Source organism: Gallus gallus, chromosome 15 (genome assembly GCF_016699485.2).
Source record: "Gallus gallus isolate bGalGal1 chromosome 15, bGalGal1.mat.broiler.GRCg7b, whole genome shotgun sequence".
In the NCBI taxonomy this organism is placed as follows: domain Eukaryota; kingdom Metazoa; phylum Chordata; class Aves; order Galliformes; family Phasianidae; genus Gallus; species Gallus gallus.
Genome location: NC_052546.1, coordinates 487,694 through 510,592, shown reverse-complemented (window position 1 = coordinate 510,592; position 22,899 = coordinate 487,694). Strand labels below are relative to the sequence as shown.

At 42.2% G+C, this 22,899-nt stretch overlaps 1 protein-coding gene across 4 annotated transcripts in view; it reads right to left on the bottom strand.

The window, feature by feature from the left end:
- Positions 1-22,359, bottom strand: part of PPM1F (protein phosphatase, Mg2+/Mn2+ dependent 1F) — a 31,830-nt gene extending 9,471 nt beyond the window's left edge. Inside the window, exons 1-8 of one of the 4 annotated variants that reach the window (XR_003077797.3) lie at positions 22,159-22,359; positions 14,596-14,729; positions 13,275-13,474; positions 12,492-12,680; positions 11,495-11,638; positions 10,845-10,938; positions 10,143-10,267; positions 1,551-1,733 (exon numbers count right to left, since the gene is read on the bottom strand). Coding sequence is in view for 2 of the 4 variants with exons in the window: in XM_015275683.4 (XP_015131169.2) it covers positions 9,894-10,267; positions 10,845-10,938; positions 11,495-11,638; positions 12,492-12,680; positions 13,275-13,474; positions 14,596-14,729; positions 22,159-22,334 (1,311 nt within the window). In the remaining 2 variants the exon portion in view is untranslated. Of the gene's footprint in view, positions 1-1,546; positions 1,734-2,294; positions 10,268-10,844; positions 10,939-11,494; positions 11,639-12,491; positions 12,681-13,274; positions 13,475-14,595; positions 14,730-22,158 lie in introns of those variants that run through there. The other 3 variants (XR_005840110.2, XM_415067.8, XM_015275683.4) reach the window with 3 other exon arrangements.
- Positions 22,360-22,899: the final 540 nt, after the last annotated feature.

Here is a 22,899-nt window from a genome sequence, read left to right as displayed (position 1 = left end):
TGAACACCTCCAGGGTTGGTGACTCCACCACCTCCCTGGGCAGCCCATTCCAGCAGCTGACCTTTCTTTTGGAGAAGTTTTTCCTAACATCCAGCCTGAATCTCCCCTGGCACAACTTGAGGCCATTCCCTCTCATTCTATCACTAGTTACATGGGAGAAGAGGCCAACCCCCACCTCACTACAACCTCCCTTCAGGTAGTTGTAGAGAGTGTTGCCTTCTGCAACTGTGATGTTAACCTCCTGTGTTAGCCCTAGCACACACTGACCAATTACTTGGTCAGGGCCAAATGACTGCAAACGTACACCAATACGATGAGCAGTAAAATGGTGTTTATTCACTAAGCACAGCTTATATACCTTTACTTAGGCAATCATGCCATCGTGCCCTACCCTGATTGGTTCGCACTGGATACCATCGTGCCTTATTTGGTTGGCTCCCTATTGCTTCCTCATTCCTTTACTTCCTTCCTCTTCTTGTTTTCTTGGCAGCAAGGTCAGTCTGTCAGAGCACGATAGCGCCCTCTCACTGTGCTTAGGGAGAGGCCTGGCCCGTACATCATGTATCTCCATCAAACGCCTACTACAAGAGAGCAATAAGATCTCCCCTGCATCTTGATCTAGATGCAGGAAAATTTTTGTCTGGTGCTTGACAATGAATAGAAATATAGAATCTCCAGCATTCCTACAAGCAATCCCATATTTCTTGAAGTTCTTCTAGGCTCAGAGTGAGCAATGGTGTTTCATCAATTTCCCAGGGATAGGGAAGAGGCAATTCCAGATTGATCTGGTAGAGCTGAAGAACTGATTTCTGCTTAGCAAATCCCAATAACATTTCCTAAAGAAACTAGATGAAACCAGTAAGTACTAGTCAAGGTCAACTGATCTGCTCTACAAGAATCAAATAGTCTTCATTTGTGTTGTAACAATCGGGCAGTAATTAAGGCTGAAACAGAAACATCTGCCCCATCACCACTGTTACTTCATTGCTTCCTACAGCCTGGGAAATGAGCTACAAGTTTTTCTGCAATTGTCTGCAAAGAAGCATATATTAAATGGGAATGGTTAAAAAGGACATAATTATTATTGCTTGGTCAAACAACTGATAGGGATAATGCTTCTGTGTCATGAGACGTATATTTAGATGCACTGAATCTTAAATGGCAGCCAAATTTAACTTAATATAGCTTTAAATCAAAGTTTGAGATTCGTTTCCATGGGCTTATCGGTTGTCTTGTATCCAAATCTACCAGCAATGGAGAACTGCAGAGGATGGTATTCCAGAGCAGAAGGTTGGCTATGAGCTCCATTTTGAACACATGATCTATTGCAGATACTACTTTTCTGACTATTACAAGTGCATTTTCACAGGCATTTTAACTAAGAAAATAATTTAAAAAAATAGAAAACCAACAATTAGAACCATGAAATGGAAGGTATTTTCATTTGGAAATGGAAGAGATTTAAGATTTGATCTTAAGTATGTTCAAGTATGCCCACAGCACTTCAAACAGAATCTACTCAATACTTATTTTTGTATTTCAAAAAGTACCTTATCTGCTTTCCTCTGATGCAGCATCCTGGTCTCTTACTAGGCTTCATTTTCCCTCTTCATTAAGACAAATGCAATTGCATTTAGGCAAACTGCCTAAGAGGCTGCATACTTCAGATTCTCACGAGTTGTTTCAGATTAGCAAGTGTTATCACTGTCCTGCTGTCCTTACATCTTCCTTTCCTGAGGAAATGAAAACCAGCACTTGAGAAACCATAACAGATTATTTAGCTCCAACCTATTCTTATATTTTGAAAGTTGTCTCCTTACTGTACTAAGTTAATCCTACATGCTTCCAGATCATTTCTTTAACAAGTAGGCAAGTAAGCAACAAATTGTTACTATCTCTTCTGAAACACGGATTTTCTGGTCATTATGCCACTACTGTAGGACATTAGGTAGTAGGCCAAACTTACCCTGCACTCTTACTCTTGTTAGCTGCTAAGAAAAACAAAAGAAAACTTAGATCAACAAATTAGAGGTACACAGGTGATTTCTATGATGGCTTTAGTAGCATCATGTTTTCAAGCAGGCATGCTCTGTGATCCCAAGGGTCGTTTCCTTCTAGTACTTCTGCTAGTCTCTCCCCTGTAGAGACCCCACGGAAGCAAGGAGGATTTGGTGATGTTCACCAGTATGACAGGAATTAGGATCTCAAAGATATTACAATATGACCACTGTGCATCAAGCTACTTGAAGGATAAAAATGAAAAAAATACGTTGAAGAAAAGAAACAAACAACACTTGAAATCATTATGCTTTATTAATACTTCAGAAACAGCAGATCCTACAGTGAAGAGTTCTTCTCCTCACTTGTTTCCAGTCACTGCTTTGAAGCAACTTCTTGAAATATGCAAGTAGATACATGAGGCACTGTGTGAATACAAAAGTGACAATACAAAAAAAACCCCAACAATGAAACCTCATGCAATACATACATACAAATATATATATAAAATATGGTAATGTAGCATAATACACACAAGCGCTATTAGAACAATTCATATAAACAGACATACAATATGCACAGCATGTAATGATCAATGACAACAGGTTTCTGATCTGTGTGCAGAACCAGTCTGTTTAAATAAAGAGTTTTCAGATGCTAGAAACTGGTTAAGCCACAGCTCATAAAACCTGCTGTGCTGCAGCTTTTCTGTTCTGAGTCACAAGTGCAGATTAATATACAAAATAAATAAAGACTACAGCTCTACAACACTTGCCTAACAGCTCCTACTTCAAAGTCACTGGCCATTTCATTTTCATTCAAGGTTCATTAGCCAACACAGTGGCAAGAAATGTGCCTAAAGCAACAGTTCTGCTCTTGGACTACTTTAATACTGATAAGGACATGTTTTTGTGTCAGCAGGAGTAGTTACAGAAGTCCAATTTCTAACTAAGCAAAGGACTGTAGCTATAATAAAGCAGACGCTGAGGAGGTACACTGACAGAGAGGTTGGTTAGCCACGTGCCATGCTGCAGTTACCAGCCTGTCTGCTCGGCCAACTAGGGCAAAAAAAGAGACTACTGAAGCAGTGGAGAAACTCAGAAAGCTCCTCTAAACACAATGCAAATGGGTGAAAACACCAACAGTCTGCAGGAACAGAAACCAGAGACTAGAAGGTCTCTCAAGCCCTGTATCTGGGATAAGAGCTACTCTTACCTGAAAAGAAAAATCAAGCATTCCTAGGAAATAGTATGCAAATAGGAGGATTTACTTCTTAACCAGCCAGTACTGGGCAATGCCAAAAGTACAAGTTGTTCTAGTCTCACACCTTCCTAGCTGACATGGTACCTTCTATACTCTTGGTGTTGCAGGCCTCCAAAGATCAGACCACATTCACCATAACACAGATGAAATTAAAATTATAAAAGGCAATCAAACTGAATTAACAGCCAATACTGTTTATTGATTAAGCAGCATTTTTTTGGGAGGAGGACAATGCAGTGCAGGGCAGGGGGACAGCTGATAGTGGAAGAGGCTATAAGAGGTAGAAGAAAAGGAAAACCAGGAAGTGAGAAGATAGCAGGACTGGCTTTCAGAAGAGGAAGTAAGAAATGCAATACCCTCTTTTGTCAGTGTAAAGTTTTAAGCTACAAAATAAACATGTTACTAAACAGGATGTTCCTTCAAACACACTGAAGGTGTGAAAAAAAAAAAAGACAGCAGTATTCATCATCCAATGTTTAGTAGAATGTCTTTTAACATTAGAAAGAGCAGTGTGAGAAAGAGAAGCTGCTGTATCTTGAGGGGATGTTGAATGTTCATTAATAACTGGGAGCGATGATCACACCTTCAAGATCCATCTGACAAAGTGACAAATGTTCCATGTGCCAAAGGTACTGCTGCACAAATGGTAACAAATCAGGAAGTGATCCACTAGATCAGGGTTTTTGTGCAAAGATATCCAGAAACATTTTATCTCTACTATGTTCATTACTTGATATATTAATATCTCATGGGAATTAGTAATCAGGCTAATCACTTAGCGCACGATTACTGAATATTCTCTCCATTACAGCAGTCAGAAAGCCCAGATAAATGTAACTTTCTAAGCAGCTGAGTATTTTTTCTGTCTTCAGACTAAAAAGCACGTAAGACATGAAACCCTGACTGAGAGAAGTTTGTTAACAAAATAAAGCAAATACTACAAAGCAGCCAAACTCATCTGCTAAAGTTTTAAGCTGACAGTCCATGGCAAACTCTTCTAGGTTGTTAATGCACTGTTTGCATTCCAAGAAACTTGAAAAGCTTTATTTCCCTATTGATTTTCTCCTCTTCTATTTGACAAAAGCTGCACCTTGCTAGGCTTTCTGTGTTGCCAATACAGCTGTCTTTTCTTTATTTCTGTGTCTACCAGCAGCAGCATGCACTGCTTGGAAAACATGCTGAACTACCAACACTGAGAAACTCGAGGGGAGGGCTCATGCCTGTTCAGGCTTCAGTCTAGAGGGTCACACAACAAAGGCGTAAGCAATTCTCTGTAAGGTTTTGGCTTCCTGTTTTGTTTGGAGATAGAAGGTCATGACAAGAATCTGTCAGCTTATTTAAGGTATGTTGAGAAGTGTCTACAACAGAGATGTGTTCAGATGTTTCCATTTGATTACTTTTCAGCTGATGTGGCTGAAATCAGCAGAACTACCTACCTACAGTAAAATCCAATGAATATATAAGAAACAAACAGAACTTCTGCACAAAGTGGTGGGCTTAGCTCTTAGAGATGTCAGTGCTATGAAACAGTCCCACAGAAGGGCTGGCTGTTCTGGTGTCTAGATTCAGGGAAGCAGGGAGGACCAGCCTCGTGGTTTTAGTGCTGTCAGTTTTAAAGGCTGTGATTAGGTTAACAGAAAAATGAATTGTTTTTCAGCACAACTGCAGACACGCTAAAAACTTGTTTAGAAAGACTACACAAATGGTGCAGATGTGGAAGTTTAGCACTCGTTTCAAAGCTTTTCTCCTTCTCCAGCCCTCCCTGAAATACATTCTGGTTATCAGGAGTTGTCTGCTCCTCAAAAAAGGGAATCAGACCATTACTTCCCAGTTGGATTTTGTCTAACAGCACAGGCCCAATTGTACAAGGGACAGTAGCAGAACTAAGTAGAGTAATTTAATTCAGGCTTAACTAGAGCTATATTACACATGAATCCTCTGGAATCTGCTCCATTGTGGCTATTATTTACCTCACCTTCTCCTTAAAGTGTTTGCTCGATACTTCAGTACTATAAGAACAGAAATATACCAGGTCTGGTGCCATGTGTTATGCATCTGCATCCACAAGAATCCCAGTAAGCTAACTAACGAACATTTCACTTATACAAAGAGCAGAGCTGCAATCTTACTTCAGGCTTCAAGGAGCTCAACTAGCTGACTCTCTATGAATGGAAGGTATTTGCTGGTTCCTTAAAGATACAGTCTCTAGTGCAACACCGTTTAGAAATGCATATGATCCTCATCCACTTGTTTTGGAAGCACATTTTTGTTTGTTTTTAAAGAATTGCTGGGACGTTTCACCCCCAAACAGCTGCTTTAAGCTGTCAACAGAGAGCAGGTTTTCCATAGCAGGCAGACAACTTCTCTCCAGAATTCAGAAAGCAAGAGAAGCACTTTTACAGATATTCAACAACAACCAAAAAGGACATTTCAATGGCTTTTCATGACAAAAAGCTAATAGCACTGGAAATGCCTTTAAAAACAGCAATATCTCTTCTGACTTTGAATTTAGGTAAGTGTCTATTAAATGCTATTAAAGTCATCACTGTGATTAATACAATTCAATTGCCAGCTCTGCTGTAACCACTCGGCCCAATTACTCATCCTATGAGGGCTCACCAGCAGCATCACTTTGTTAGTACACTTCACATCGTTACCCATGACAGCAGCTGCACTGACCAGTGACTGAATGCACCCAATGCTCCCTCTTAGCAGTACTTTACATGTAAAGACATCTTAAAAATCCATTTGGTGGCATTAACTTCCAAGACAGCACTGAGGGGTCAGAGTAAGTCACTCAGGATGCTTTTACTGTAATCTCTTCTTTCACTGTTTGAAGCCAGAGCTACCACATCTCAGTTTTGCCTTTCTAATGGGTGTGTTTCTAATTCTTTCAAGCACTGGTACTTCATGCTAAAGAACTGACATTTGCGGCTCTATATTCCAGCCCACTTCCTTTTTAAAATAGGCATTAATAATACTTAAATGCATTCCTCTCTTTTTCACTCCTCCATCACTTACAGGATGGATTTTACTTAATCTCCCTCTGTTCTAAAAATTTTCCTGCCTTTCTATCTTCTGTATTAGGAAGAAAAAAAGAAGAAGAAGAAGAAGAAAGTAATCTTTAAAATTGTAATCTTATCTGTGTCAGAGCAAGACTTTACTATCCCAGGTACATTTCTTTGCCAAAGAGGGCAGGGCAGGAAAGGACAGAAAGGTGGAGGTGTGAATTACCCATAATCAAAAGAGGCATTGTATACCCACTAAGCAGGATGGCTAACACTAGTTTTCAATCAAGCACATGGTGAAAATTTAAGCACACGGTGTTTCAAAGATTCTGGCTCCTCTAAGGGGCAACTTTCTAATGCTGGGTGCTAAAAATGCAGCAGACAGCCAACTGAAATCTAGTAAAATATGAAAACAATTTTTCATTGAACGTTTGTCTTGAATGCTTCAGCTAATTTCTACAGCTTCAGAGATGTTGGCAAGACTCAAGCAGTGGTTTTGATGCATGTTCATCAGCACACAAAGAGGCAAATTGTCAACTGGACACTGGCAGAAAAGCATTAATATGTTGTTGTATTGCTGAGGACACTGGTAAGGTCTAGAGAGGTGAGATCATTCCCTCATCCAAATTACATAATATTTTTTGAAGTGTTGAAACCAAGAGAGTGAACAAAAACGAAATAAAAAAGCAAATCAAACCCACCACCTGAAATCTAGGAATTTTTGAGAGGGATGATAAGAAAAACTGGGGTATCAGATTAGTACTATGAATTAAAGAACAAGTGAACAAAAACACACACCACAACCCTACAATACTAAACGTAGCACCACTCCATATTTTGCCCATATTGTGGACTGCCTTCTGCTAGAGCATCACTCATACTGCTGACACTCCTTGTAACAGTACTGTGCATCGCAGCTGCTGGCTGCTAAAGGTGATATTAACATCACAACTGAAAGAATGTGTAATTTCTCTCCTAAAGCACAGCTTGAGAATTAAGGTTTCTTATTACCACAGACAGCTTTCTAAGAGGTGCATTTTACTTAGCCTCCACTAAAAACCAACCAAACACAGTTCCAAATTTGACTGGATATTCTCACACAGCTGTAAGTACACATTGGAATACTTTGTTTCTACAGTACTGTAAATCTTCGCCAAGAGATTGAAATGAAAGTATCATTTCTGAGCATTTGACTTGTTCAGCCCCCCTAATTCCTGTGTTTTGGGAAACTTGACCAATTTCAGAGAGTGAACCATACTACGAACTTAGCAAAATGTCACACCTCCCCTCATGAATACAACAGATTCCTCCTCACCTGTCAGCTATGAAATCAAACAATTATGTACTATTCTTCCTACACTAACAATAGGAACTTCGTTTCCAAGACACCAAGAGGCACTAGTGGTCATCAGAATTTAGCATGACTCTGAATATCTAGCTTAGAAATCATAGCGATTGGAGATGGCAAATCCAAAGGGATTATATTATGCAAGACTGAAGGCTTCCTGAGCTGAAGTAGGCTCATACAAAAATCAACACCTACACTGCTAGGTTACCCTCACAGAAAGCTTTCACGTATTTTCAGTCAGTAAAATGCAGGATGGAAAAGTGGTTACAACCTTGTTAGCAGAAAAGCTACTGTTGTTGCACAGCAAAACAACACAGTAATTGCCTGAGTTGCTACAGAAGATGGCAGCTCACAGAAGAGTTACTGTGTTAAATGCTATGATCATCCCTAACAACCCAACAAAGGCTCCAGTCACTCTGAGGACTGCACTGCCCACACCAGCTGATGGTGCAGACACAGCACAGACAGAAACAGCCCTGATGTTTTTGCCTTTGTTCAGTTATCTCAACTCTCCTATTTAAAATTTCCTCCCATAGAGGCATTACTTTTCAACACATTTTGATCCACAGGACTGACATATTGCAACACCATGCGCTTCTAAGTTGGGCATACAATCTTGCTGCCAGATGTAAAGCACTTCTTGTTTAGGTATAGAAATTACTAACACATTTGCCATTGAGCCTTCAGATCTTGTTGAGTTCTGCCAGTCAGATTAGCAAAGCAAGAGAAAACACAGCCAGGGGCACTAGTGTGTAATGGATCTAACAGTTGCAAAACAAAACACACATTTATTAAGGACTCTTTCATTGTTATCTTAGCTTCACATCTCCTTAAAAAATTACTTAGATCCCCAAGGTCCAAGAAGTATGGCAAAAATCAATCATCTAGTAACCAAAGACTATTACTAAAATGTTTCTAGTTTATGTTACTAGATTTTCTTGTGAAGGTTGTATGTGTATTTCTTTTTATATGGAAGTCAAGATAGATCAAAATATTACTTTACGATTACCTAGCTAGAGCTTTATGCATGGGGCAGAGGTAAGTCACAGTATGAAGCTTATGCCATGTGTTATGCAACTTGGCAACAATGAACAAGATGTTTTCTTGAAACCTAGTTCCCACTAAAATCATTAATAAAAGTGAAAGAGTTAAGTGCATCACACATTAATATTAATGAAGTAACGTCACATTTTAAAAACACTATAAACTGGCTCATCAGAGTACGATGAGAAGCCAGCAATCCTTGTGTGAAATATTTAAGGCACTTGAGGACAGTCAGTCTTTAAAACCGGGTAATAAAGATGCCACTTTAAAATCCTAATTTAAATAAACCACAGCAAAATAAAGTAACACTGCAAAGTGACACAAAGAAAAAAAAATCCTCCAACTGTAAGTTTCAGAAGCTAAAATAAAAATTGCATTTGTTATAGTACACAAAAAATGGTAGAAACAACATACTTAAACAGCTAGAGCATACACATTGTAAGGATCTCTCTCAAATACAGCTCTCAAATACGGTTCCTTTCTTTTCAGGCTGCCAGACAGCCAATAAAACATGTTTGTTAGAAATAATCCAGTGCAGTTAAATACTGGCTTCCAGTTTATTAACAATAGCACCCCAGAAAGTAGCTCGGGATGTTGCTTTTTTGCTCTGTCACTGGAGCATTCAGTTTCATTTTCCCCTCTCCGTACACACAAAATTAAGTGTCTCTGCTTGAAGAAAGAGGCAATATCATTCTCTTAACATCATCTTTGGTACAAAACAAAAATAACTTGCACAGCATAATGGTGTGCTATCGAGCCTGTTCCTACAGACTACGCAAAGTAACAACCTTTTCTTTGATAGTGACAGCTTCTCTACTCCCAATTCCCAAAGTAATATCACAAATATAACATATAGCACTCTTTTGAAGCACTACTTCAAATTTTCACTCAGAATTCACAAACAGGTGCTCTCACCCACTAGCTTATACATACATTTTTTGCCACCCCTAGGGCAGAGGGATATGACAGCTGTCCTGGGACACAGTTTAGAATTCCACTCCCACCGACAAAAGAGCTGTACGAATCTCCATGCCTCTCCAGTGTTTTTGAACAGAGGGGAAGAGAAAGAAAAGACAAATGGGAACTCAGTAAAAGGAGACTTTCATTTCTGATAAATGTTTGTCCATTTGTCATTTTTCCTGACACATTTTGCCTATTGTATTAGAGGCTTACTTCAGTGGAAAGCAGTTCCTTAGGAGAACTTTTAAACCTTCTGGATTAAGCAGATTTTGTCACTGTGTGGCTGCTGCCTCACAGCTGAGGAAATTAAAGGGTGAGCTCCGAGCATCATCCCCAGCCTCAAGGCTCTTAGTGTCTCTGAGACAGTCTGCCAAGATGTCCTGTGGATCCCTCAAGAACACCACTAAAACAGTAATGTTGTCATTGGATCCATTTTCCTTCGCAGCAGCCACCAGTCTTTCTGCTGCTTTGAGACCCACTCCTTTGGTTTGCATTAAATGATCTAGGACTAAGTCTACAACCTCATATGGCTTGACAGCATCGAAGAATCCATCACAGGCTAGGAGCAAGTAATCTTCAGAACCAGTCAGATCAAATGTATCTCCATCTGCATCACCAGAGATGTAAGGCTTTTGACACACATCACCTAAGACAAATGATGAAAGCAAAGGCTTAGTTACTTCAAATATAAACAGTTCTTCATGTGTAATTGCTTTTAGTGCCTCAGAGGACAGACAGATCATACTCCAGACATATCCGATACCAGACCGGAGTAGTGAAAAATAGTGAATTCAAGGTAGAATGCAGCAATCTGATTTAAAAGTTGTATTCCAGAGTGAACCAAAAATACAACAGACATTTAAACACAAGGAAGCCTGGTTGAACATTTTTTACTTCTTTCACTTTCACACAAGAAATACTCTTAAGCTTGTTGGAGAACAAGGGAGAACAGTGTCAAAGGCACTTCCAAGAAACCAAAGATTTAAATACTTTGGAATGTCATATCTAGTATGTGAAACAGAACAGCATAGCATGCTCATGGTAAAAGCAATAAGACTAGATAGCTATAAACTATTTAAAAGTTATGTAGACATAGTCTAACCTTATGGCAAGGTGGTTCACTATTTGAACAATGCTGAGCAAAATGGTATTTATAATTATACAGTCTCAGGTGGTATGTTTTAATAAAGTTTGATCCGAACTGTGCTAATGCTGATGCTTACCAATTGCTCTGGAAACAGCCAAAGTGCCATTAACCCGCCAGCAGTCCATGTAGGTTACACATCCACCCAGAGCCTCAATACGCGCTCTCTCATCCTGAAAAACAGTAAAATACATATTTTATACCAAGAGTCCTTTGAAAAAAACGGTCTGAATAGGAACTTCAGTTAGGACTACCAGTACCATCAGTGCTTTCAAGGTGGTCATGGAGTAGAGATTGCCTTTTCATAATGGCTTCAAGCTGGGCCAGGGAAGGTTCAGGCTGGATGTTAGGAAATACTACTTCTCTGAAAGGGTGGTCAGGCACTGGAATGGGCTGCCCAGGGAGGTGATGGAGTCACCGACCCTGGAGTTGTTCAAGGAACATTTGGATGTTGTGTTGAGGGACATGGTTTAGTGAGAAGCATTGGTGATGGGCGAATGGTTGGACTGGATGATCCTGTCGGTCTTTTCCAACCTTAGCGATTCTATGATTCTATAACACAGGAGTGGATGGGGGGGGGGGCCTGAAAATGAAATCATCATTCTCAAAAACCTACTGCACTACAGAAAGCATGTAGATCATGAACCACTTAAAGCTTGGTTCTAAAAGGTTTCAGAGAGATTCTGACAGCAACACAAAAGGAAAAACAAATTAAAGATTCAGACTTACTTCTCTCTCTGGTTTGTGAGGCTCCATTAATGTGACAGCATTTCCTTGCTGCACAAGCATTACCTGCGAGTCGCCTAGCCATGCTATGTGTAGCTTGTTCCCTACAATCAATGCAGATACACCTGTTGTACCACTCCGCAGCCTCTACAGAAGGAAGCAGGTACATTAAGTGAATACTCAACAAGCCCTGCTAGGTTACATAGCAAAACTACAAACTTAAGTTTAATGAAACTTAAATGCAGTGCAGTAGACCTGTGATCATAATTCAAGTACATTTAAAAAGGTACTATATGTATGTATGTGTGTGTATATATATATATATATATATATATATATATATCTATCAGATGCATAAAGATCTATACAGATACATGTGAAATAAATTATTTATTCTAGCATGCAGATAGCTCATAGTGACTTTTTTATTGTCTTCCCTCTGTGCTGTTTATTCCAAAACTCATCAGTTACTGCTGTAACAAGAGTTCTCATTACAAGCACTATTATAATAAACCATACTTCCATTGTGTATATTTGATGAAAAAAGTATTCAAGATACCAACTCAATTCAAAGCAGATCAATACCCGAAGAGTCTGCTTTAGGTCATTTTTATAATTACGGACTACACTTTCATCTTACTATCACCCGTTCCGTTAAAGGTAGGAAAAATAAGGAAGAAGATGAAATCTCTTTTGAGGTAGGGAGTAGGACAATAGAACACCTAGAGACTGCCTAATTCAGGCAAAGAGCAATGTTCTCTCAAATAATTGGTTATTTAAAACATCTAACGCTTAATTTTGATCACTCACATGCAAGCACTGTCATTTTGTTTTTCCTCAAAAAAGAAATATTTGATCAAACATTTTCATGTAGCATTACTTCATAAATGAATCAGTAACTCAAAGATACTACACTGACAGAATTTTCTGGATAATACCACGTTGTCCAACAGTTCTTACTGTTATCTGAATACAAGGGAATTAATCTCTACCCACTCACCTCTCTTTTGGCTTTGAGAAGAAACATTTCATCTGTCTTCCGGAAAGAGCATTTCAAGGCCTCAGCTGGATTCTTAACAATCTCTTCATGTAGCCCCACATTTACATGTAAATGGGTTGCTGAATAATTGGCAGCATCCACTCCACCATGGCCGTCAAATATCGCAAAGTAAGCACGATCGATGTCATCCTTTTGCAGGGAGAAAGAAAGAGGACAAAATATAAATGTTCAAAAATAAAATAGCTCCCACAGTGCTAACAGCAAGCAAAGTTCTGTTCTGGGCTTTCGTCCATATGATGTTGCATAGGTAAGGACAATTTAAGCCAGTTAAACCACATGCAAAATGGATAAAGTGGGTACACTGCAGGAGAATTACCTTTCTTAAGTAGATGTTAGTAATTTAACATCCTTGAAAATTCTAGAATTGAAACAGTACAGAGTTGGATATGTAGTTCTACTCCAGCTTTATTTATTGGCACTTGTCATTGTTTAACTTTTTTTTTTTTTTTAATTAAAACACATCAGTTACCTCAGCCAGAAAAACATCACACCTCCAACAACGCAGCAACAGATAACTTTCAATATTTCTACAATGCTTATGACATGAAACCTAAGCCACAAAATCCTTCTTTATCAGGGCATTAGTTAGGTTAATTAGCCCCTAGCAAAATCTTGTGGCAACAAATCCTTACCATTTCACAGATCACATATCATGAGATTACTGTGTTTATAGCAATACTGAAAAGCTAATAAACTGCTCACTCCAGTGTTGTCCAGACTTACTGCTAAGCCAAACAGCTGATTGAACTCCGTGAGGATAACGTGGCGGTCCTCCATTTTCCGTCGAGTGTTACGGATGGCATGGATGGAAACAAGCAGGAAACGCTTCAGTGATCTCAGTGGTGGCAACTGCTTCTGCCATTCAAAGCAGACATCCCGAAGTTTGTTAAAGAAGCAGCGCTGCAGCAACTCTCCATCCAGCACTGACAGCACAAAGACAAAATAGTAAGTCATGCCCTATCACTTACCCTGTCTTTCCTTCAAGTGTCCTTCCTCAGAGCTACATGCACTCAGCACTCTGCCCCTACAAGCTCTGCAAGGCTCCAGAGAATCACATGAAAGGTGGCAGCAATAATGGAAAACAGTTTAACATTAAGGATAAGGAAAGGTTTTTGTACTTAATAGCTCTCATTCAAAAAAAAGGTTTACCACAAAAGTGACTACATTAAAAATTAAGGTCAACAAGGATCCAAAAAAATCTGCCTGTCAAACTAGACACAAACGATATTATGTAAGTGAAACACCATGTTTGGTGGTAAAAGTGCATTCCTATTCAAAAATAAACATAATTAAAAAAATCAAGTAGGCAGAAAATCCATCCAACTGGATAACAGATGGTTCTCTTGGACACAAGCGTTGAAATACCATTAGCCAGACTTTGGGTTATGTCCTTCTGAACCACTTTCACTACAATAAGAAAGTCTAAGAATAAGTTTTGTTGAGGTCAATAGCTCAACTCATAGCCAAGCAGAGCAGATTCAAATTTTAAGCTGTTGTTTTTATCTTTTTAAACACAGAGGGCTGTAAAAGCCAAAGGGACAGAAAAGAACCCGCAACTTTCCTTCTTTGTCAAGACAGAGCAGAAAATGTAAAGACCTACTGAGCACAGTGCAACAAGCTCCAGACAGACACTCAAATCCATTTCTGGATTGGTCCCAAAGATCAATTAATCCAAACTTACTGTTCATCAGACTGAATGATTTGATTTTTGGCATTGTGTGAGAAGTTCTAAACTAACTAATTCAGGAAGCACTGCGGACATGTTCACTTGTTAATTATTTTCAGAAAGACAAACTCCCTTCTCTTTCCAGAATACCAACCCTCGCAACGAGTCCAGGGCTTCAGACAGCACATTTGTATCTTGCCCACAAAACTAGCATCGCTACCTTTCTTCCTACACAAATGCCTGGCAGGGGCAAACAAAGTTCTGTTCAGTACTGCTCATCAGACAGTCTAACTAGATATTCTGGGAAACATTTCAAATCACTGAAGTCTTCCAACAGACAGCCTCTGAGAAAACCACAGAAAGAGAAAGTATACTTACAGGTGAGCCTTTCCTCATCTCCTTCTCCCTGCCTTTCCACACTTTCCTTCTTAAATTCAGTCAAGTCTGTTCGGAGAACTTCATCAACTGCAGCGTGGATCAACGATGCTGCAAGGAGTGGTGAAACACCTCTGCTGGTAACAAAAGAAAGGGAAAGAAAAGCAGAATTAGTTTAGACTCGGCTACAGTATCACTGTTAATGACTGCTGACCTCAACTCAGAATTGAGAACACGTACTCAATAATTTCAACTTTATTAGTAAACGAGTAGAATAAATGATGTTTAATATTTATTCGTATAAATGTTTAGAAAGGTCTTCAGTTAGACAAACACCTCTTCAAGAATGCAAAGAGGAAGAATCATATGAATCATGTTTTCAAACTGTTGCCTTGTGCTTCAGTCACAGATAGTAGCCCATACTCTCAAGCCCTCAGATGGGAATGGCTACCTTCAGCTCTAGGCTCTGTAAACAAACGTTTTGTTGTGACTCACTATGCAACAGTTCCTGTTTGCAGCTAACTGCCTCACTGCAGGCAGGACCAGGATCTCTACATGGTGGTACACACACTTCTCCAGAAAGGTTACTTTGAACTCCAGTTCCCTTCCCTCCATGAGGAAAGCCATGCTCAGTACTAACCTACAAACTCTTCACATTCAGCGTGTTCTGATTGGAAGGTCTCCAAAGAAACCTTTCTCCAAGCAAAGAGGTGCAAAGGGAGATACTGGAAAATAACTCTTATATTCTCACTCTACTTCTGTGGCCAGCACTAACAATTACAGTACATGACATACATTCCGGACATTTTTTATGAGCACAATGAAAAATAAGCGTGGACATCCATAAAAAGAATTTTATCTTTTATTCATGGGGTGTTTGATGCCCACAAAGCAACAAATTATGCAAACAAAGCAAATAATGCATTAAGGTATCAGCAGCAAATCAAGGACAAGATGTTGTTCTGCCAGAAAACATCATCTGGCTGGGGAGTAAGAACTGGTGGGAACAACTGGTCTCTGCACAGGTTCAATGCAGACAAGCGGCAGAAGAGCCAGAGAGAAGACTGTGAGCTTTCAGATCCCTGTGACAACAGCGTGAAATGTATTTTGCCGTTGTGTTTCTGAAAGAGGGGCCCAGTCATATTCTCACAGCCACATATGAGTACCTCCCATGGCAGCAAACAGAAAGCACTATGTTAGTCAGCAGGCTGCTAACAGAAGCATGTTTTATGCTATGCATTTGGTAGCAATGATGGCCTACTTTAATGAGTCATTTCAGTACTTCAGATAGAAGGCCCTAAGTTTGCAGTCCTTGCAGCACCAGCTGCAGTTATACCACGTCATGAGGAGCCAGAAATTGGCTTTATTAAAAAAGAAAAAAAAGACTAATACATTTAGAAGAGTCAGTTTCTTTCCTACAAAGCCCTGACCTGCTGAACTAGGTCCCAAAGAAGACCCTTAACCAACAGGCAATGTACTTAATGCCATAATTCACAAGCCCCATATAAGACTCTTTTTACAGGAAGCCTGTAACAAGGAAAAGGTATACAAGTTATTATGTCACATCCTTCAACTTTGTCCAGTTGCCACACAGTTCATTAGAATGAAACTCAGAGATTCCTCAATACTGATACGTCTCATTGAGCTTTGCTTCCTACGTATTTTCACTTTGTCCATCTCCATAGTTTTGCAAATCTAAAAAAGAAAACGGCTGCTTACTGGGAATTTGTTTGTTCCTCAGACACAACGGCAGGCAGGCAGCTGGTTCTCATGGACCAGGACAAGATAAAACTTTTTAAAAACCATGATCCTACCCATCTAGTTAAACCTCAGTTCTAGACAGAACATAACTGATTATTTTGTAAGCTCTCAGTGTTAGTGCTAACATGCCTGTAAACCTGTTCTTTAATAAAGCTCAGGTAAATGGGGCTCCAGGGCAACACTGTCCTCCATTCAGCTTAGATGTTTACTGGTTCTAATCTCAGCCCCTAAAGCAGAGCTTCAAGAGCTCACAAAATACATAATTAAAGAAGAGTAAGAACTGCTTCTTCAGTGTAGAGTCCAAGGTCCCACTTGGCAGGAGAATGGCTGGAAGCAGAGGCAGTGCCTATGGCAACCACTGCAAAAGCAGAAGCCCGCTGCAGTTACAATAACAAACCTCAAACCTTTTCTGTAAGCAAAGAAGACCGTCACTTCTTGTCAAAATCCTTCCAGAGCAGTCCAGGACACCCTCCTGACAGGCTGAACCAGGCACAATTCAGTTTTCATGAATCAGAAGAAATACTGTAGTTGCTTCTTAAGTGAGAAAATAACCATGCTGGGAGGAAGAGGGAAGTCAGTGGGGTGTGTTTCATGGAAGGAAGCAACATCCTCTTAAAAGCCTTAGAAGAAATACGACAGTACCATTTCTATGACACATGCAACACTAATTACTTACCCTTAGCCCATGCAGGCTGGTAGTAAACAGCCTTAGAATTCCTCTACTACGGGCTATTTCTTTGCTGACAAAAAGGGTGTGTTTTGACCACAATAAAAATTTAGAAGAAAATTAATGCATGTTGTAACAGTGGAGATGAAGCACTGTAGCTTCAGTGCCAGCTGAATTTGGAACACCAGCGGCTGGGGCACAGAGCTCATACCCTCCAGCTACTCCATGGTAAAATATAAGCCTCATTTTAAAGGCTTGAGTACAGATAAAAGCATTAAGTCAAAGAGTGAAGCCTCAGCTCTGAATACACATCTTTCAAAGGCCTGTAAACGCACACAGGCCTTCTGCCACACTCTGTGCCTGCAGCTTGTGGCAGTTCTGAGAAAGCAGCCTTCTGCAACAGATGGCAGACTCCACACAGCTGCTCTTGTAGCAGAGCAGCAAGCTCTGCATGATCTGGCGCAGGGTGGCATGAGCCTCATGAGGACAGACCAAGCACCCGAGGCTTACACAAAGCCTGCGGAATGTTTTTCCCTTTTCTTGGAAGGAAAATAATTCACATTCCCCAACATGCTCTCTTCCAAGGCCATGCCAGGAGATCTCCTTATGACAACAACAAGAGCTCACTAACTGCAGTGGCTATGTCTGAAGATCACTTGCCAGTTTTCACAGGAAAAAAAAAGAGTTACAGATTTTCCTTCAAGATATCAAAGTGCTGCCACTGTATAATCCTCTTCTCCTTTCAGTGTATCTATATATACAGATATATACACACACACACAAAAGCTATAGAGAGATAGGTATATGCTGTGTGATGAGATGTTATATCTGCCAGCAAATGCTTCTACCTTCTGTCAGCAGTAGCAGGGGAAGATCTATTTTTGCTCTTTTTGGTGGCTGTAACACCAAAAGAGCACATACAATACAGCGCTGTCACTAAAGCAAAAGTTTGTCACTGCAGACTCAGTGTGTGTTTATAGCACATTACAACTGCATCAGCAAAGCATTTTTAATGCAGATCTGCAAATGCCAGCAGTTCTCTAGCAAATCTCTGATGCTGCTGAAATAACACCAGGTCACAAGATTTCCCGATAAACAAAAGTTGCTTGTATTCAGTATTTTCTCCCCAGTCTGTGACTTTTGTTCCTCTCCTCCAGATACGGGATCATAGAATGGCTTGGGTTGAAGGGACCTCAGGGATCATCAAACTCCAACACCCCTGCTGCATGCAGAGCCACCACCCTCCAGATCTGGCACTAGCCGAGGTTGCCCAGGGCTCCATCCAACCTGGTCTTGAACACCTCCAGGGACAGAGCATCCACAACCTCTCCATGCAGTCTGTTCCAGCACCTCACCGCTCTCTCTGTAAAGAACTTCTCCCTGACATCCCATCTAAATCTTCCCTCCTTGAGCTTAAAACCACTCTCCCTTGTCCTATCACTATCTACCTGAGGAAAAAAAGTTTATTGTCCTCCTTTTTATAATCCTCTTTTCAATACTGAAAGGCTGCAGTGAGGTCTCCTCGCAGCCTTCTCTTCTCCAGGCTGAACAAGCCCAGCTCCCTCAGCCTGTCTTCGTAGGGGAGGTGCTGCAGCCCTCTGAGCATCTTTGTGGCCTTCCTCTGGATCCTCTCCAACAGTCTTTCTTGTTCTGGGGACCCCAGACCTGGAAGCAGTACTCCACGCAGGACCTCACGAGGGCAGAGCAGAAAGAGACAATCCCCTCCCTGTCCCTGCTGGCCACTCTTCTTCTGATGGAGCCCAGGATACTGCTGGCCTTCTGAGCTGCAGGTGGACACTGCTGGCCTGTGTTCAGTTTTTCATCCACCAGGACCCCCAGGTCCTTCTCTGCTGGTCTACTCTCAAGGAGTTGTTCTCCCAGTCCGTATACGTATCTGGGATTACTCCAACTCAAGTGCAAAACCTTATATATACACCAGCTCAAGGAAAGAACTCTGAAATCCCATAATGGAGGGGAAGTTACTTCTTGTGTTAATGACATTAAGTCTTTCCAGTAGACAAACATTGATAGAATTAGAACAAAATCAAACAAATATAAGAAACAATGCCACACAACTGCAGTCTTTAAGAATTCCATCTTTACATGTTTTGTTTTGTTTTTTTTTCTCTCCAGAGTTTTCTTCTGAAATCAAACAAGAACAAAACCACAGGAGCAGCAGCTTTACAATCCAGGATTCACCTGTTCATGTCCTTCAGTCATTATCAAACAATTCTTCCTAAACACATGCAGCGGGGGGACACCCACAGTTTCCACTTCAATCTCAGCAGGGAGGAAAACCACAGAGCAGAGCAGGAGAGGCTTAACTCCACAGAACAAAAAAAAAAAAAAAATCACTTTTTAATTAAGCACCAAGTCTATCATTTCAAAACTGTGTACTTCTCTTCTTGATGCTCAGTTCAAACAGCAGCAGCAATAGAGGTGCTTCACACTACGTACAAGAGCAGAATACGCAAGTTCATAAGAAAGATAATTTCAGCTGTCCAAGCACAGTCAAAGAAACTTAAACACAAGTCAGTTCTCCACACGCTGTTGGGGACAGACCAAAGTGCCCACACAGTGCGAGCTCCACATCTTTTCTGGCAAAATGAGACACAGCACAACATAAAGTCCCGATGCTGCAGCAGACAAATCAGTTGCAACAGAGAACAAGCTGGTTTTGACCATCACCCAAAATTCCTAGGGTCTATTTGTTAATAATTTACAAAATTAACTAGTAAGCAGCAAAAGCACCACATCTGTCTTGTGCACTGATCTCATCAAGGTTTCCAACTGTAACACTATGAACCATGAACAAATGAGCACACCGGTGGCTCCTGAAAGCAGGTATTCCTGCTAACCCACACTGGTTTCACAGCTGAGCACAACTGGTCGCATGAAAAGCAGAAAGTTTGTTGGTAGGATTCACACAAAGCTCCCTTTCCTGAAGCAAATGGATCACTGAGATCATGAACACATTCCTAGCAGAGAGCAGTACTACTGCATTACAATAACATACACTGTTCAAAACTAGGAGAGAGAAAATAAGCTTGGGCGATTCATTAAACACTGGGTCAGTAACAGTGCTCAGAGAGAGGGATAATAAACGTTGCTTTTAGAAGAGATTGAGTAAATCAGACACAAGTCCCTCCCCCAGCTTCACGTGGACATCACACAAAAACATTAAAATATTAGAATCGCAGAATTAAGAGCTCTAAAAGCAGAGAACTGCTGAAAACAAATACACCAGGGCAACACCTCGGATGTGAGCATTACAGTGCAAAGCACAAAGACAGAACAGGATGCTGAGGCAGCTAAGAGATGAAGCACAGCGGATGGTTCAGGAAGGGCCACAGCGGAAAGCTGTAGCTCACAACTGTTATTGTAGTGAAGTCGGCTCAAACAGGAAGCCTGCTGGAAACCCACATTGTTCTTTCGCTGTGTCACAGGATGGTCCTCAGCTTCCATCAAGGCAAAGGAAACATTCCTGTATTAGCACTAAGATTTCATCTTGTGTTCTGTTTCAGTACAGGGAAGTAAAATTCCAGGTTAATTTCTAAAAGTTTGGAAATAATTAATGGACTTCTCATCCACATCGATCCATTTTCACAGACTGTGGTAAGCCATGCTCTTAGCCAGAAGGGTATTAGTAAAAATGCTGCAAAACAAGAGGATTTTTTGCCCAAGTCTTAAGAGTTCTAGGTAAGTATTTAATGATATACAAAGTAGGCAGTTCCCTTGATTTAAATTATCCAAAGTAGAAGTATCCGCAAAGATTCATTAGATAAGACTCTAACCCTGGTAAGGAAGCAAAAGCGTTGCCTGTCTCAGAGTGCTAGCTACATTTGCAGAAGATAGTTAAAATAATTCATTTTAGATTAGCAAAGACACGCAAGAGGGTCAGCTCCAGACATCCAGCTCCTTCCATGCAAGCAAAGCGTGCAGCCTTAGGGATACAACAACATAGGTGTGGCAGGACAGCCCAGCCAAGACTAGCAACGTGCTCCACAGTCTTCCAACTGGTATGGGGCCTGGAGCCATTGTGCTGCAAGGAAAAGGTGGGCTCCTCTGGCCTGACTGAAAATTCGAGCCTTCAGCTCAGTCAGTAACCGCAATATTACGGTCAGAGTCACATAAGAATGCTACTCTTAGTATTTCTGTTTTCCAAGTCCCTTTTGTGAAAAGAAGCACAAATAAGCCAATCTTTACATTTTCACTCCGTTTTGCTTTCTTTAGCTACCTCTTCCTTTGCTTACACTTTCGCTGCCAGCTCCTGGAGCCCCACAAAGCAGGCTGCCTGCTCAGTGCTGCAGGGCAGGTATGTGAGCAATGCAACTCTGACAGGGCAGGCTGCGCTCTGTAAACACAACAGTGACAGGTGAGGAGAAAGTATTGCAAAAGCAGCACTCTCTCTGTTCTTGCTTGTTAACACAGGCGAGTAACTCAGAAACACCACTTTAACCATCGCTACAGTTTAAAGAATCCACCCTGCATTTCTACAGCTCCGAACTGATCTCATAGGAGCTGAGCTGGGCACAGCGGGCTGCTGCGAGGTGCTCAGGGCCGGCAGCTCCGCGCGGCTCAGACGGGCTCAGTGCAAAGTGCCGCTGCTGCGCCTTGTGCGAGAGCAGTTCGGTCACAACACAACTGAGGAACACAGCGACCATTTTCGTCTTAAAAAAAGTAAGAAGATTTGGTTTTAATGCATTTGTCGCCCTCAGGTGTGGTGCTGTGCCTGGGAGCACGGGCGCACACAGAAGCCATCACAACCCGTGAGGCCCTCTAAGCACATCAAACCCCCCCACACGCCTCCAACAACGACAAACGCGTTCAGCGTTCATAACTCACGCAGCCGAAACCAGGCACAGAAAACAGTCGGCCCCTCCTCTCCTCAGACCCGCTAACCCGGACGCACTCAGGCCGCGCCGCGCCGCACCGCACCGCTCGGCCCGCGCTGCCCGCACGCCCCAGCCCACCCCGCACCTCTCAAGCGACGGGAACCGCTCCGCGAGGCCTCGCCCGGCCGAGCCCCGGCACTGCACCTGCTCTGCGAGGTCGGGCCGAGGCCCGGTGCGCGGGAAGCAGCCGCGCTCCCTCAGGGCCTCTGAGGAGAAGCCCCGCCCGCCCCGCCCGGCGCTCACCTGCCGCCCAGGAGGTTCCTCGCCAACTCGGCCAGCGCGCCCGGCGCCTCGGCCTCGCTCACGGCGCCGCTCCCCGCCGAGCTCCACGGCAGTGGCTCCCCCGGGCCGAGCGCGGACGGGAAGTCCCTGAGGAAGGAGCCGAGGGGAGCCCCGGCCGCCTCCGCTTCCAGCGCCATCAGCGCGCTGACTGCCGCGGGCGCCGAGGGGGGGGGGGGGGGGGCCGTGAGAGGACAGCGGTGCCCGGACGGCTCCTTTAAGCGGAGCGCGGGGCGGGGCGGACCGCGGGGCGGGGCGGGGCCGGGCGGGCACGTGGCCGGACGGGGCGGGCGCTCCTCCCCCCGGGGCCGTGAGAGCGGGGATGCTGACCGGAGGCTGCCGTTCAGCTCGGTACGCGCAGGTAACGTCCTGTCCTCCCAACAGAAGGAACCAGGAATACCTTTTTACTTCAGATACCGACGCAGCCATGGGGCTACTCTCCCTTGCAGTAAAAGTTTTTGGCGGTACCCGGTTAGAACGGAATGTTTGCAGAGAGAAGGAACAGGCAAGGAACAAGGCAGAAGCACCAGCTCACGTTCCCCTCCTCGCACACCTCTGTCAGCGCCGGCTCTCCATCCTTCCCCCTCCTACCGACAAAGCCAGCTCGCACAGCGTACCTCCCACTTATGTGAATCGCCGCAGAGCTCTGAAAAGAAAAATAAGCGCAGTTAATGCTTTTAAATTTCGTTGTTAAAAGTTGAATGA